Source organism: Salvia splendens, chromosome 7, assembly GCF_004379255.2.
Source record: "Salvia splendens isolate huo1 chromosome 7, SspV2, whole genome shotgun sequence".
Classification (NCBI taxonomy): Eukaryota; Viridiplantae; Streptophyta; class Magnoliopsida; order Lamiales; family Lamiaceae; genus Salvia; species Salvia splendens.
The window spans coordinates 6809870-6822825 of NC_056038.1; the positions used below are offsets into that span (position 1 = coordinate 6809870).

At 34.9% G+C, this 12956-nt stretch overlaps 2 protein-coding genes across 2 annotated transcripts; both read right to left on the reverse strand.

The window, feature by feature from the left end:
• Positions 1 to 334: 334 nt before the first annotated feature.
• LOC121810324 (pectinesterase inhibitor-like) lies at positions 335 to 859 on the reverse strand. Its single transcript, XM_042211120.1, has one exon. It carries the CDS (start codon positions 857 to 859, stop codon positions 335 to 337), a length of 525 nt encoding a protein of 174 aa, XP_042067054.1.
• A 1999-nt stretch (positions 860 to 2858) lies between these two features.
• Positions 2859 to 7211, reverse strand: LOC121742310 (UDP-glucuronic acid decarboxylase 2-like). Its single transcript, XM_042135419.1, has 6 exons — positions 6456 to 7211; positions 6210 to 6357; positions 4205 to 4284; positions 3861 to 3944; positions 3687 to 3761; positions 2859 to 3412 (listed from the first exon to the last, which is right to left on the reverse strand). The coding sequence occupies exons 1-6, from the start codon at positions 7065 to 7067 to the stop codon at positions 3101 to 3103; spliced, it is 1311 nt and encodes a 436-aa protein (XP_041991353.1). The 5' UTR covers positions 7068 to 7211; the 3' UTR covers positions 2859 to 3100.
• Positions 7212 to 12956: the final 5745 nt, after the last annotated feature.

A 12956-nucleotide genomic window follows, 5' to 3' on the forward strand; every position in this document is an offset into this window, starting at 1 on the left:
TTAAGCATAGCTTTAACATTTATTCATTTTATTGGAAAAATTTTAGTGCATCTCTATATATTTGTATATGATCATATATTTTATATTAGGTTTTTAATAATATATACTATTTTTTAAAGTATAAAATACTCTATTAGAATAGTTACGCTATAAAGGTAAAAATCAAATTCTTCTAATATTATCTCTATTGAATAGTTATGCTAAAAAGCAAGCTACAATAGTGTATATTTTCATATCAAATCAAAATCACTGATTCACTGTAGTATAATATCAAACTGAACAAAAAATTAGTTATACTACCACACACATTATTATAATTCCAATTATTCGCTAATTACAATGTATTAACAATAATCAGAAGCAACTGAATAAAGGTGTATGCCTTATCAGTAGCTTGCTTCAATTCACTTGGTTCACTTGCTCTAAATTCATCACTGCAAGTATCGACATCGGTTAGAGCTGCCGAGCCTCTGGTTTGGAGTGTGCTGATGCTAGGCCTATCTAGCTTCGGTATCAAGGGCTTGGCCTCTTGCAAGTTGTCAACGGCTTCACCAAAGTTCTCGATACACGTGTCAATTTTATCTTTGTTGCTAGGGTTGGACACTGACTTCGCCACGTTGATGGAGGCTTGTGTGGTGGACAAGGAATTGTCAAGCGCAATCCCAGCCAAGCCTCGAGCATTAGCACCCTGTGATCGAGGATCGGATCTTAGGGCTTGGTTGCATAGGGATGGATTGTTGGATTTGGTGCACAAATCACCTATCAAATCAGCATGGCATTGGCTTAACAAAGCTAGAGACAAAAATATTATGGTAGAATAAGACATCTTTTGTTGCTCTTTACTATTGCTCTTTTGCATCTGAGTTTCGATTTGTGTGTATTGTTTGATTTGAATGAGTCTATTTATAATTGAGAAATCAACACAATAAATGGGGTATTATTTGAATTTACATAAATGATAGTAATGTATTGGAAATATGTTAATGGGATCCTTTTTAGAAGGAAATGAAATATTTTTGCAATTTACATTGAAATATATTACTAATAGGGATATGTTACATTATTAGATGCATATAAAAAAATCGCCTATTAAATCATTTTTGACATTTGCTTGACTTTACAAATCAAGTGTGGTAAATATTCTAACAAAAAACAGACAATTCTTTTGGTTTGGTATCAAATTATCAAAAGATCCTTCTATAGTAAAGAATACTGTAGAAATAATTTATTGTAATTTTCATGATGACAAAATAAGACATTTGGTTTGATATCAAATTATTAATAGATCCTTCCATAGTAAAGAATATTGTAGAAATTATTTATTGAAATTTGCATGATGACAAAATAAGATCAATATTCTTTAAGTTTGATTTCAATGGATACTTTTTATAGTAAAGAATATTGTTGAATCATTTATTGTAATTTAATTTGCATGATACAAATATGCCATTTCGTAATAAATTGGAAGGGGATATTCCCCAGCGTCCACGTAAATAATCCTCATATGGGCGGCACGAGTTTATTCAACAGTGGTAAAATAAAAGATATAAAAAGAAAAAATAGTTCAAACATTGGTAGTCGAAAATAGAACTAAAACATTAAAGAGAAGTTTATCATACATAGATACGTACTCCCTCCGTCCGTCGTTAGGAGTCTCATTTGAGTTCAGCACGAATTTTAAGAAATGTAACGAAAAGTGTGTGAGAAAAGATAGTGGAATATGAGGCTCATTTTTATATATTAGTTTTTATAATAGAATGTGAGTGGAATGAGTTAGTAGAAATTGATGTATACCTATCATGTATAGTAAATGTGAACCGAGACTCCTAATGGCGGATGGACTAAAATGGTACACCGGGACTCCTAATAGCGGACGGAGGGAGTAGTATACTAATTTTGGTGGACAGACTAAAATGAAAAAAAATGACGTTTTATTTCTTGGATAGTATTATATGGGAGAAGGTTATTGTCGATATTGTCATAAAAATAGTATCACAATTTATCCCAATTGATATTTCCGGTCATAGTTGTTGCTAACTGAGATTCAGTAAATACTAGTGGACAAAGCTGGAATGGATTTTCATCGATGAAATTGAATTTTTGACAAGTTCACAAACAATGTGGTATAAATCAATTAAAATTATTTTATAACCATTGATAGAAACATATACAAAAATATGTTCAATTTGCATAACAATAATAGAAAAGTGTAACATATAAACATATGGTAAATCCGTGTTTATCACGCTTTAGCGCTCACAATGTGAGCGCATACGCCCGTCGTGCAGCTGTACGAAAAACCTGCAAACTGTTTCAAGTTTTTTACTTGTCTTTTTGTTTTTCTTTAATTTTAGCATCATTTATCAGTGAGATGTTTCTTCGTGGGATCATTGTCCACCGAAATCCCAAGTAAAGTTTCCAGCAACGTCATTGTATGACAAATGCTTGATTATGCATATTGAAGTCAGGTACCAATACTATTTGATGTTTGTTTTATTAGGCAATCATAGATCACACTCATGATTAATTTAAATATGGATCATTAATCTGTATATTTGGATTTAGCTTTGAATTTCGAAATTTTCTGTTCTGTAGTACTAACAAAAAAAAGTAAATAGTAAAATGCTTATCAATAGTCATGAATTATAAATAATTCAAATAAATAAGTAATGTAAATAAAATACTCTTCCATATCTAGGTTGTTGATGGCCTATCTGCACATGTGGTTTAAGAATGAATAAGACGTGCAGAGCCCAATTTATGCGCTAATTGTGAATCGGATTCCATTTACTTTAGGGAAAATAATGCACTTATTCATCCAAATTTTTATAATAATAATAATAATAATAATAATAATAATAATAATAATAATAATACTTGTATGTAAAAAGTAAACGCGTCTATAAATGATTTAAAATTCCAAAAAAAGAAGATAAAAAGTGAAGAAACATAAAAGCAATATCACAAAATAACCTGTAGGAGCGCTAAGCTAAGATGCAAATCTTGAGCCAATATCTCACTGCCTTCTTTGCTTCTATCATACCATTCATTCATACTCATTCTCCTCTCCATCACTAGGTTTACTCACAGACCGTGGACTCTAAGCCGAGGTGGCAGCAGCGTCTTGCTTGTGATCTCCAAAGATCCGTTGCCTGAAGTCTGACACCATCATCGGCAGACCTTTACGGAGGGCTATCTTGGGCTCCCAGCCCAGCAGCTCCTTTGCCTTGGAGATGTCGGGCTTCCTCTTGTGCGGGTCATCTTCCGTGTTGGGCTTGAATTCAATCTTAGCATTTGGATCGATAGTCTCTTGTACCACCTGAGCAAGCTCGAGCATGGTAAACTCGCCCGGGTTACCAAGATTGAAAGGGCCGACGTGCTCTCCTTCCATCAACCGCATCAGTCCCTCGACCTTCACATTCATGAGACGAATGGCAACATTGTTTAACAAATCAAGTAGCAGAAACCAAATCAAGTTCAACCTAGTACTTTTGAGTCCAAGAATGTAATGACAAAACAAGATTCCACCACACACACTATATTACAATATACTAGGAGTACTACTACTATAATTCAAATGGCCATTGCTATAACAACATTTCAACAAACACCATAATTCAATACTTAGTAACCTACTAGTATAACACAAAGATTATATCATAAGAAAAGATGATGAAAATCATTACCAGATCAGAAACAAACTGGAAGCTTCTTGTCTGTTTTCCATCACCATAAACAGTTAGTGGCTCCTTCCTCAAAGCCTACCAACCACAACCACAACCACAACCACAACCAAGGTTAAGTAAACGACAACTACACATTCCATGTTAATCACAAATAGATGACGGAACCACATTTACCTGAGCAACGAAGTTGCTAACAACACGACCATCATCAATGCACATACGAGGACCATACGTGTTAAAAATCCTCGCAATCCTAACCTGCACGAATCAATCACAACATTAACATCCAAATCATGACTTATTGCAAGCACGAAACACGCAAACGCCTAAATTAAGGAGAATTGACTGTTCTAGTCTCGTGTATTTCTTTCTCTTTGCAACTTTTATGAGTCATGACACCAATCAATGTCCATTTTCACGCATTTATTATGATCCCATTATATTTTTTTTGCCGGATTTAATAAATACAGTAACAACATTTCGTAAGTAATACTCAAAAAAGAGTGATTTAAATTCACCTCAACTCCTGCGCCTCTGTGGTAATCCATTGTCAACGTCTCAGCCGTCCTCTTCCCCTCGTCGTAGCAACTTCGGACACCTGTCCACATTAAACACCCACTAAATTTTATTTCTTAATTTATTATATTCGTCATAAACGGACTACAAAAGTTGTCAGCACCAACAAACTCTTTTGAGAGTTACGCTACAACTTCCAAAACATGTGTGGTATGAAATGACCAATCTGCCCTCCGGCATCCCACGTTTTGCAATTTAAGAGCGTAGGGTTCAAACATCCCCCACCCACCGCGGCGAAACAGAGGTGGTGGGAGGGAGAGGGAAATTAAAAAAAAAATTGTAAAAATGAAACGAAAACAGAGTTGATGGGGGCCACGTGCTCGCCAGATAATATCTTTGAATTTTAAAAAAGTTGGGGCAAAAATTAGATCGCGTCAAGTCAAAAAGGACGAAATTGAAACCCCACTAACGGGCTCACACGGGCGCTACAATTGCAGAGAATTGTCATGGCTCACGTTAGCCACGCAGATCTAACGTGCACCGCCCGACCAAAACCCAGCCCGCCTTGAGGATTTAGTAGCGGATCACCCTAGGCTACAATTCTTAGAGCATCCCCATCCGTGCTCTTGCCAAATAGTAGGGGTGGAAAATTATACCAAATACCAAAATACCGGACTTACCGTACCGGAAAAATACCGATTTTTCGGTATTCCGCAGTTTCCAGTACGGTATGATACCGTACCGCAGTGTTTCGATACGGTATCAATTTTTCTATACCGCGGTATACCAAATCTTCGGTATATATCGAAAATTCGGTATACCGATAGATTATTATTATTATTATTATTATTATTATTATTATTATTATTATTATTATTATTATTATTATTATTATTATTATTATTATTATTATTATATATATATATATATATATATATATATATTATATTAAAAAAATTTAAAAATAGAATTCTCTAAAATTTAAATGTAATATTTTGGATATATATTATACTATATTTAAAAAAATATATATTACATTTATAAATATTTTGGATAGAATAGGTTTTTTTCGGTATACTGTTACCATACCGCATACTGTTATTACGGTTGGGTAACGATATAAATAATTATCGTACCGAATTTCCGGTAATTCGGTACGGTATCGGTATGGAATTTTGACATATCATAGTTTCAGGTACGGTATGCGGTATGGCACGATTGGTACGGTATATCGTACCGACTCACCCCTACCAAGAGCACAGATGTGAATCCAGACCCACTTTTATTACTTTTTTATTCTTTGCTCTTAGTCAAGATCACAACACCCACATTCTTTTCTGCAAAGACATGCTCAAGAGTCTCAGCATTCTATTATTCAATTTAAATAAAAACATTTTCAAAATATTAAAACGCATTAAAAAATACCTGGAATACTATTACAAATTACAAAAAAAATAAAAATTACATAATTAAAATCCTAAAAATTTAAAATTACATAATTAAAATCCTAAAAATTAAAAATTACATAATTAACTTCATAAAATTAAAAAAATACACTACTCGTGGCCGAATTTCGCCCAGATGTGTTTGATTAGATGAGTTGTATGAAAAAATATGAATGAGAGATGATTTGATGTGAAAATGGATAATAAATGTGTATATTTATATATGATTTTGGGAATAAAAAAATTATTAAAAAAATCAAAAAAATGGTAATAAAACGGTCATATTTTTTGGGAATATGAATTATTTTTTGGGTATTATTTTTGATTTTTTTAAAAAAAATGAATTTTCAACGGATAATAAGTTGACTAATAGAAATGTGCCACGTAGCCTGCTCAGCGGCATAAATGTGCTCGATGCATCGAGCAGCGCTGTGCAAGCGGCGATAGTGCAGCAGCGGTGCCGCGCCAGCGGCACGGACGCCGTTCGTCCCAACAAGCACGGCTGCAGATACTCTTACCGAAATAAAATGATGTAAGAGAGAGGGAGATGGTAGATGTTTACCGATTGGATTGACGTTTCCCCAGTAGGTCTCGACTTGAGGATGCTGCAGCGGATCACCGTACACCTCACTGGTGCTCGTTAGCAAAAACCGCGCACCGATTCTCTTCGCCAGCCCGAGCATGTTCAGTGTCCCCACCACATTCGTCTTGTGCAAATACGGAATTAAGGATTTTTCACATCGAAATTTCAATGAAATTGAAAAATTTAAATAGAAATTCAATCGAATTGAGTTTAAAAAAAGGATATGATCGTCTTGACAGGGTTGTGCTTGTAGTGAACGGGGGAAGCGGGGCAAGCGAGGTGGTAGATCTGGTCAACTTCTAATAGGAGAGGCTCGACGACGTCGTGTCGAATCAGTTCAAATCTCGGATTGCTGAAGTGGTGCAGGAGATTCTCCTTCCTCCCGGTGAAGAAATTGTCGACGACAATCACGCTATCGCCCCTCGCCATCAGGCGATCGACGAGGTGGCTGCCGACGAATCCGGCGCCGCCGGTGACCACGATGCGGAGGCCCTTCCGCTTCAGCCCGAGTGGGATTTTGCCCACCGAGTTGATGCCGAACCCGGTCGCCACGTGGCCGTTCTGGTACATGGAACGGTGGGGGCGGGACTGAGTCAACTCGGCGGGGATGTAGGAGGAATCGTCGATCGGCACGTGAGGCTTGGGGCCGGCGGCGGGGAGGACGGTGAAGAAGAGAGTGGCGATGGCAATGCCGACGAAGACGAAGAGGAGGCGCTGCTCGCGGAGGATGTAGTGAATGGGGCGGGCGACGCTCAGCCACGGCTTCGGCGGCTTCGGGGAATAGGCGTCGCTCACCGGCTGCGACTCGTGCCCGCGGAATATCAGCTCCGAAGCCATTTCTTCCAAGAGATCGAAACGGCTACGGAAAACGGCGGCGTTTTGAGGCTGCGTGTGAAAATTGAGAGAGAAAAAAAAATGAGTGTTTTTTTTGTCAACCCGCCGGCGCGTGGGGTTGAGGAATGGTGGTGTTTCAATTTGAGAGAAAGCGCTGTTTAAAAAGGGGTGATTGGATTTTCTAAATTACGTAATTGCCCCTCGGTTTAAAAAAAGTCTAATTGTTGGACTGGATTTCAATGGGCTTTGTATTACTATAGGCCAATTGTATTATTTCAATTTATAGATTAAATAGAACTATTACGACTACTACTGACTACTGTATTGACTATTGATATAAATATCTTTGGTAAAAGTAACAAATACGGATTAATACTATTTTTAGCTGGTTAGATTTTCAGATTTGGTGATAGATAATGTCGATAAAATGTTCTAATTACTCCCGGTTGACATTTTAATAGAGCGAATTGACATTCATATGTTTTAATTATGATTGACATTATGAAAAAAAGTTAAACAGTTGTACTATCTTTTAATTTTGATGGATCATTTTTTTAATTTAACCATTCATATTAGGTACTTGTGGTGAAGAATATTATGATAAGTTTTTGGTAATTTAAATTGTGAAATTTTTATTTCAATTTAATTATTACTATGTGATTAATTTACAATGACACCAATAATATTTTCGTAAAATATGTCTACCCTAAACAGTAACATTGGTAATTTAAACCCTGAACAATATAATACTCCTATTTTTTCACATAATACTATGTCTAAACTTTATGATATTGTTTTGGTAATTTAAATTATGAAAAGTCTTGTTGTACCTATGATGACTTTTAAGTTGTACTCCTATCAAATAGTAAATCAAGAATAACCCTTTCCGTATAATATGAAGGACGAAGAAGATACTATTTTTATAACTTTATACTAGGAAATTGGGATTATCTTGTTTTGATTTTAATTATTTACTTCTTCGTTCCATGTTAATTTAGTAATTTTTCTATTTTAAAAAATTCTAAGATAATTGAGTTATTTCTATTTTTGACAAAAATAAATCTCTCTTATTTTATTCATCATCCATTTAACATATTAATATTCCTAAGCTTCTGTACCATAAAAAAATGTCTCAATTACAAGGAATTGAGTGAATACTTCTTTAGTTGCCAAGTCTTTGCTGGTGAGAAGAAAACAACGATAAATAACGTATGGGATAAATATTTTAAATATAGTGAGAATGACATAAATCTAATCCATCGCCTACCTAGTCTACCCAAAGCAGTAGTTAATCTTTAAAATGACAAACATGACCAAATTTAAGAAATAAATAGTGGTGAAATGTTGAATTACAATAACCATAAATCTATTTACTGCCACAAAACTACATCCAACGTATCAATTGGTATAAAACATAATTTTCTTACGTATGGAATTTTTTTATAAAATAAATCTTGTACATTAATTCATCAATATTCCTTTCAATAATTTACAAATCAAGAGTGGTCACCGCACTTTATATGGCATCATACAGATATTTTTACAAAGTTTATCTGATTTATGATAACGGTTACATCATCATAAAAATATTTATAATTAAATAAAATAAACACTTTACTATATTCCCACACTCTATGTACTACCCAACTAATATTGGAGCTTAAACACCAACTATTGCACGCTTTTTTTGCCACAAATATTATAAACCATATTTTACTTAATACTTTAATTGGGCACAATAAGTAGAAAGGGAAACGTCACCTACTTAACCAAGTACCAATAAAATAACAGTCATAATATAAACTAAATTAGGTGATATAATCCTTTTCATGAATAAATTGAACTTCAATAGATTTATTGACGACCGCATACTCACTATTATTATGTGCAATAATGCAATTAGTATATTTATTTGTCAATTTTAACACATTTGACAAATGTATTAATTGTACTAGTAAATGAATTTATAATAGTAGTATGGATAAATATGGAGTACATTTGGACGGTGTTTATTCATAAGCAAAGGGGTATTATAGTATTTTTTGGAAAGTTAGTCAATGGAATGAAAGCTACTTAAAGGCAATTTGGTGGAATCTTTGAGTAATTTGAACGCTCACTTTCAAAGGAAAAAAACTCAATAATTTGAACGCGCACTTTCAAGGAAAATATTAATTTTTATATTGATAAATATAAATAGAATTTGACTGAGTTGTTACTAATAGTAGGTAATCACACATTTATCTTACTAATTAGAGAGATGTTGGTTGGTTTAAGAATGATGATGTCAAATTTCGTACGACTCCTAATAAAATTGAAATGGGTAAAAACAACATCTACTCGCGGAGACATGAAATGCGCAGCACGCGTGAGTGGCCGCAAATCTCCTCCTTAAGTACTCCCTCCGTCCCATTAAATATTCAACATTTGCTTTTCGGCATAGAATTTTATGCAGTGTTGTTTATGAGTTAATGAAGAGAGAGTAAATTAAGAGAGAAGAAAAAGTAGAGAGAGCATTGTTTCCATTTTTAGAAACGTTTCATTTTTAATGAGACAGGTCAAAAAGAAAACGTTTCATTTTTAATGGGACAGAGGGATTATATTTTTGCTTGAATAATGCGTGTAATGTAGTGTGCACACATATCCAACGACGATATGTTGCGTGTGTGAAAGAATAAGTAGAAAGATAAGTTGTTTCAAAATCCATTTTCAAATTAGATTACATAACAAATATAAATCATTTTATTTTGGAATCTAATGATGTTATCTAATAAACGTGACATTATATTCATAAAAGGTTATCTTTGTAATTGATATAGACGGTTATATCAAATCCTTAATACAATGAATGTGATTTATAGTAGTAGTAGTACAAGTTACTAGCTAGTACTAGTAGTATATTTTACGCTAAAGTTGCTAACTATATAACTACTGTCAAATTTGGTTTTTATATTTCTAGCATCATCTTACATCTATCATAGCAAAGCTATCAAATTAGCCCCAAATATATTTTATTGCCAATACAAAAAAATAAAATAGATTGTCATAGAAATAATTGTATATTGTACCAATTGCATTTGCAGTTTAACTAAGAGCATTAGCAATGGGTGCCCTAAGGAACGCCCTAAAGCCTGGCCTAAACTTCTTCAACCATGTCGTTCATGAGCTGAGCATGGTCTTGTTGGTTCATTTTTGCTTGTGAGAGATTATCGAAATATTTGTATGGAATGTGAGAGATGAGAGAAATGTTTGTATGAAAAATAGAATGACAAACGAGGTTTAAATAGACAAAAAATTGAAAAAAAAAACGAAAACGCGTTGCATCGTCCACGCCATCGTCTGCGTCGCCCATAATGGGCGGACGATGCCCTATCGTCCGCGGACGATCTATAGGGCGAGGAAGATGCATCGGGTTATTCAGTTATTTGCTTTCAAATCAAACAGTAAATTCCATGTTAGAAAAGGAACCAAAGAAAAATTATCATATACGTGTCATATTATATTCTTACGACTAAAGTCCCAAAATGATCCCTAACATTTGGCCATTTTATCTTTTTGGTCCAAAACTTTATCTTTTGGATGTTTTGGTCCTGCACATATGAAAATTTGATCATTTTGGTCCTAAACTAACAGATCCTTCAAATATTTAACGGTCAACATGTTTAAGTCTGATTTTGACCCATTTACCATCTTTAAGTATGATTATTAACTCTCAAATTATATCTTTAATTATTATATTAGACATTATCATTACAAAACAAATATATTAAAACACAAAATGAGCTGTGGAGCTGTGTTGGGAGTCTTGGGGAGTGTTTGCTGCTGTGATTTCTTGGTTTCTCTTAGTGAAGAACATGGCTTCAGAAAATGGAAGCGTTTCGGCTTGAAACCCAATAGAGAGAAGCAAAAATTGGGTCTTTTCGAGGAGCTGCGATGGAGGCGGATGGAGAGGTGGAAGAGGAGAGGCTGACGCACGGCGGCCTTGGCGTCGCTGTTCTAGTTAAAGCAATGGAGGGCATTTTATGGGAAGGAGGTGGGAAATGGGAATGAGTGGTTATGATGATGAAGGATAACAGAAAATTGGGATGTAGATTTTTTAAACTGCTCCCTGCGAAGAGCTCGCTCCCTGCGAGCATAGCGAAGGGGGTCTCTTGGCCGATGGATTTAGCCATGCCCATGGCGATGGCGGTTTTGCCGGTCCCGGGCTGGCCGGCGAGGAGGACTGCGCGGCCGGCGATTTTTCCTTCCTGGACCATTTTGACGATGACGCCGGCGGCTTTCCGGGCTGAAGTCTGGCCGACCATGCCCTCGGAGGAGGAGCGGGCCTCGAGGGCGGAGTCGAGGCCGAGGCAGCGGATGTGGGAGTGGGCGCCGATTCGTTCAATTCGGGTTAGGTCTCGCGTCTCTAAGAGCTTTATCTCCGCCATGGCTGAACTACGGAGACAAGCGATAGAATTTGGGTGGAGATTTAGGGATTAGAGGGAGAAAGTAGGAACTTGAAAGAGGAATTTGTTAGCTTGATGAAGAGCTTTGGTGGAGATTTAGGGTTTAGGGATTTTGATTAAGGACAAAATTTGTGTTTAAAATAAGAAAAATATTAATTATTCTAATTTAAATCTCTAATTTAGTCAAAATTGTTTAAACTGCCGTTGACCATCATCTTTAAACGGATCTGTTAGTTTAGGACCAAAATGATCAAATTTTCATATGTGCAGGACCAAAACATCCAAAAGATAAAGTTTTAGACCAAAAAGATAAAATGATCAAATGTTAGGGACCATTTTGGGACTTTAGTCTATTCTTACTGCTATTTGACAGTAACTTGCTTTCAAATCAAACAGTAAATTCCATGTTAGAAAAGGAACCAAAGGAAAATTATCATATACGTGTCATATTATATTCTTACTGCTATTTGTCAAATGTGCATGTGATAATGGCTTTCTTGGATAATTCATGGAAGAGAAATCCAGAAAATTAGATTTATTACACTCAGCGATGAACGTGTTATAGTACTTCCAGTTTGTCGCCACGACCGAGACATGCTACTTGACTTAAGCTAAATCGATATTGTTAATGTAAAATTATCTTCATATTTAAAAAATTAGACAATGATTCGCAAATAATTCCGTGCCTAATTAAAGGTCAGTCGAGACACTATACATAGCGAATGACTCGAAAATACAACTTCTTTTTATTGTTGTTTTATTAAAGCGCAAACATATACTACTATAATTCATAAATATAGTTAGCATTTATGCTTTAGGTTGACACTGATTTGAATATATAGTTGGGAAATGGTTTGGGATATGATTGGGTTGAGTTTCAATGTTTTTATAGGCACTGAAAAGGTGAGGATTTTTTATTGTTTAGTTGAACTTTTTTATTGTTAGTTTTATTAGGCTATGTAAATTTGTGTATGTTAATAATAAAAGCACCATTTATTGACTTTGGAATAATCAGGATTATGTTTAACTAATCGGAAATTTTAGAAGCATTCTAGGATCAGTACATGGTTCCAACATGAATAGAATTATCTGAAAACAATCAATTCTTTTGAAACGCCTAATTACCTTTGCATTATACTACAAGCAAATATTATACGCTTAGCTAATTCCACTACAATTAACATTAGTTTATACTCCAAAAATAAACATTTAGCAAATAAGAGTAAAAACACAATTTATGAATCAGTTTTGATTATAGAAGTATTCATTTTGTATTTGGCATACCAGATTAGGTACAAGCTTGTAACCATACGTTTTGATTTAATTTTGAAAATTGCAATTAATATAATACGGATGAAGGTGCTAAGAAAGTGAGGTGTCAAATCAAGATTAAGACAAACCGTAACGACTTTTGCCCTTTTTATTTTCTTCTAATGTTTTCAGAGATTCA

Excerpts from the sequence above, each read along its gene's own strand:
- LOC121810324 (XM_042211120.1), bottom strand. The coding sequence starts at position 859 with ATGCAAAAGAGCAATAGTAAAGAGCAACAAAAGATGTCTTATTCTACC.
- LOC121742310 (XM_042135419.1), bottom strand. The coding sequence starts at position 7,067 with ATGGCTTCGGAGCTGATATTCCGCGGGCACGAGTCGCAGCCGGTGAGC. Across the intron at positions 3,762-3,860 it reads TTAGCAACTTCGTTGCTCAG|GCTTTGAGGAAGGAGCCACT; the intron begins GTAAATGTGGTT and ends TGTGGTTGGTAG. Across the intron at positions 3,413-3,686 it reads TCCAGTTTGTTTCTGATCTG|GTCGAGGGACTGATGCGGTT; the intron begins GTAATGATTTTC and ends ATGAATGTGAAG.